The 3439-nt window shown below is 43.3% G+C and overlaps 1 protein-coding gene across 1 annotated transcript; it reads left to right on the top strand.

Annotated features, from left to right (window-relative positions):
* The first annotated feature begins 428 nt into the window (after nucleotides 1-428).
* LOC124147742 (G protein-activated inward rectifier potassium channel 2-like) lies at nucleotides 429-2901 on the top strand. Its single transcript, XM_046518494.2, has 2 exons — nucleotides 429-1873; nucleotides 2546-2901. Exon 1 carries the CDS (start codon nucleotides 578-580, stop codon nucleotides 1871-1873), a length of 1296 nt encoding a protein of 431 aa, XP_046374450.1. The 5' UTR covers nucleotides 429-577; the 3' UTR covers nucleotides 2546-2901.
* The last annotated feature ends 538 nt before the right edge of the window (nucleotides 2902-3439 follow it).

Here is a 3439-nt window from a genome sequence, read left to right as displayed (position 1 = left end):
TATTATATCTGAAATATTTTCCTGTTAGGTGAAAAGACCAGGTAAACCAAAGAGATATTGTTCTGAAGGAATCTAGTTCAATTCGGGCCACACCTGAAACCCCATAACCGATATTCGCTTTCACATGAAACTTATCAGAGTTAACAAAGGATGACCAGAAAATACACTGTCACGTTATGTTTTATCTCCCCAATCTATCACACGTCGTGTCGGAATTGGCTAAGTATTAGACATGGGTATGGCAGCAGACGACAGTCAGTTGCGCCTAAGGTGCTTCGTCCTCCACCTGCGGCAATCTCTGACAGGAGTCGATCAGTCAATGGCGTCATTGTTTTCCCCCATGGCTCACACGTTCATCGTCATTGGTGACGAGTTGAATAAGCCACGCCCCCTTTTGTCACGAGAGGGGTGTATAGGGTCGCGTCCTCACTTCACCCAACACACCTTCCTTCAACCACAAGACGACACTGGGACGGTGTCCATCTGAAGTGTGCCTGCAGTAGTTGAGAATAAGTGACCCCGACTTGGTACAGTGAGTTAACATTATTGTTGTGATAGACTGATATTATACATAACGATGAACTCCGAGGAATCAGCAGCAAGTATTTTCATGTTTACTGAACGAAAGCCGGCGCCACCACCCCGAAGTGCTTTCGTGGAATTCTTCAGGAGCAAAATTCTGTGCCGGAAGGATGACCCTGAGGAAGAGCGTAAGGCTTTACTGAAGAAGGAAGGTGGCTATAGGATCACGTACACAGGGCTGAGTGAACATCGAAGGAAATACGTTGCGGACATTTACATCACGCTCATCGACCTGGAATGGAGGTATGCTATCGCGGTATTATTCAACGTCTTCCTTGTAACGTACTTGGTGTTTGCTTTCTTCTGGTGGCTCATGGCCTACAACAACGACGATTTCGCCAACTTGGACAATCCGGATCACGTGCCATGTCTGCTTGGCGTCAAGTCGTTTGCTGGCGCGGTTCTGTTCTCCATTGAAACGCAGACAACAATTGGATACGGGTATGCCTACCCTAACGCACATTGTGCTGGAACCTTACCCTTAATCTATCTGCAAGTCACGCTGGGATTTTTCTTAGAAACAGTTCTCCTTGGTTTTATCTTTGTGAAAATAGCCCGCCCCAAATATCGTGCTAATACCATCATCTTTAGCAAGAACGCCGTGGTATGCCAGGAAAACGGCCAGCTCTGTTTACAGATAAGAGTGGGAGATTTGAGGAAAACACATCTCGTCGACGCTCACCTCACGGCCATCATGGTTCGCAAGAAAACGACGGAAGAGGGCGCTGTGTACCCTTTGTTCCAGTACGAGGTCGAGATGGAGGCGAATGGAATGGGCGACAGGATCTTCCTCCTTTGGCCCCTCATCATCACCCATAAGATTGACGAGAACAGTCCATTCTGGGACATCAAGCCTGCTGATCTTTGTTCCGAGAAGTACGAACTCCTTATCTTCCTGGAGGGAACTGTTGAAGCTACGGGAGAGGTGTGCCAAGCCCGGACGTCGTACGGACCCAAGGAAATCCTTTGGGGGCACAGATTCGAGCGAGTTGAAGAATATGACCTGGGTATGAAAAGGTGGCATATTGATTTCACCGGGTTCAATGACGTGGTTTACTGCCAGAACCTACGTCACAGTGCAAAGGATCTCTCGCAGTACGCTGGCAGCACCCAGAAACTAGATACAACAGGGATCTCGAAACGCAAGTCTTCAGAACGACCGTCCCCAAACCCTCTTTCCCTCAACAGCGGCGTCCGGTACGACATGACGAATCTGAATGGTGCCCAGAATATGGCAGAAAGCAGCAGCGGAGCAGCCCTCCTCAGCAACGAAGATGAGACATCAACTTAGGTGAATATCTCTTATATTACCCCCTAGTGGGCGACTGAAGGGCCGTGTAGGCAGTAGGCAGTAGGCAGTAGTGGTATTACTTATCATACGGTCGGTAAAGTGATTGAGCCTGGACTAGACACAGGTTACTGGTGGTGTGAGTATTGGTCACTGGGGATCACGACGACACATATCCAGGCCTGGGGTCATGTGCAACCCTAACAATATTAATATTCAGTAACCATTTGTACCATCCAATCCACATGGCTAGGGTGGATGTTTTATTTGGATTAGATGCGAGTTGCAATGGGTAGTTTGAAGGATCTATGGCTAAGTTGGCTAACTGGGGGGTTGAAGTGTAAGTTCGTATGGATTGGTAGGTGTTCTATGTCAGATGTGAGGTCCACATATAATTCCCTTAGAAGAATTTATGGCATACATGTCCTCTTTGTTTACGTAGAAAACAATAAAGTGCAACATAAATGAATACATATGTCACGAAATCACAAGACTGTTTCTTACCGTCTGTCATTCAATATTACATGGGAATGTATATATGTCAGTGGTGATTAAGGACTACATAATAATATTTATTTTAATAATGGATTTGAAATAGCTTCCATGTCTCATGTATGTCATGCGTTGTGTTATACACTCTATTAAGTTGTCATGTATTTCTTCTTCTTCTTCCAGAACTTGGATTTGTGATTTGGTGTTACGCTGTTGACTCCAGGAGCCTTCGTCACTGACAACAACTGATGATATATATGTGGCCTTAAAACAATGATCTGCGCGCCATGGGATGACATATGGAGCTCTTTACATTATGTAATAGGCATAGGTTCAAACGGCGCAATAGAGAACTCTGATTGATTCAGTGTTTATTATTTATTTGTTGTCATGTTGTAAATATTCTCCATGTACATCTATTTCTAATCACGCAATGAGAGATTGATTTTCATTGCTCTTGTAATTCATACCTCGCATTTGTAAATAGTTTTATAATAACTCTTTTTCATTGTTTAAATAAACATCGTGATTGTGTCAAACTGTTTTTCTTTGTGCTTGTGAACATCGCTACACAGTCAAACCTCCTTCCTCAAAACGAACACATATATACACTACTCAAACCAGCTACGAATGGTATGTTTTTGAGGTTAATATAACTAAATAATAGATTATACAAGAGCCATTTTTGGTCCAGGGATATACATAATTTAAGAAATGAGGAAAATCTTTTCAAATTTTTGTCTTTTGTGTTGTGAGAAGTGCCAACATTTCAACAGTGCGATCGCTGACGTAATTCGCACAGCAGTTGCAGATTGCGATTGTAAGAAGTTTTGGTTTAAGATAGAAGCACTACTGCAGAACTGTAATGAGAAGATACATATCTCGTCAGGGAAGTGGTTTATCTATCTGAAAGATTTACTACACCCGACTCGTTGTAACAGCAAAGATGGGTTGGATGTAAGTGTCAATGATTACGACACATGATGATGATGAATGTACTTATTGTAACAGTATCAATAATCTACGGGAACGTATTATCTTAGTTAAGATTGACAAATCAAATGAAGTCACTTTAAA

Source organism: Haliotis rufescens, unplaced genomic scaffold (genome assembly GCF_023055435.1).
Source record: "Haliotis rufescens isolate VD_foot unplaced genomic scaffold, xgHalRufe1.0.p SCAF_36, whole genome shotgun sequence".
NCBI lineage: Eukaryota > Metazoa > Mollusca > Gastropoda > Lepetellida > Haliotidae > Haliotis > Haliotis rufescens.
This window is presented reverse-complemented; position numbering and strand designations above follow the sequence as displayed.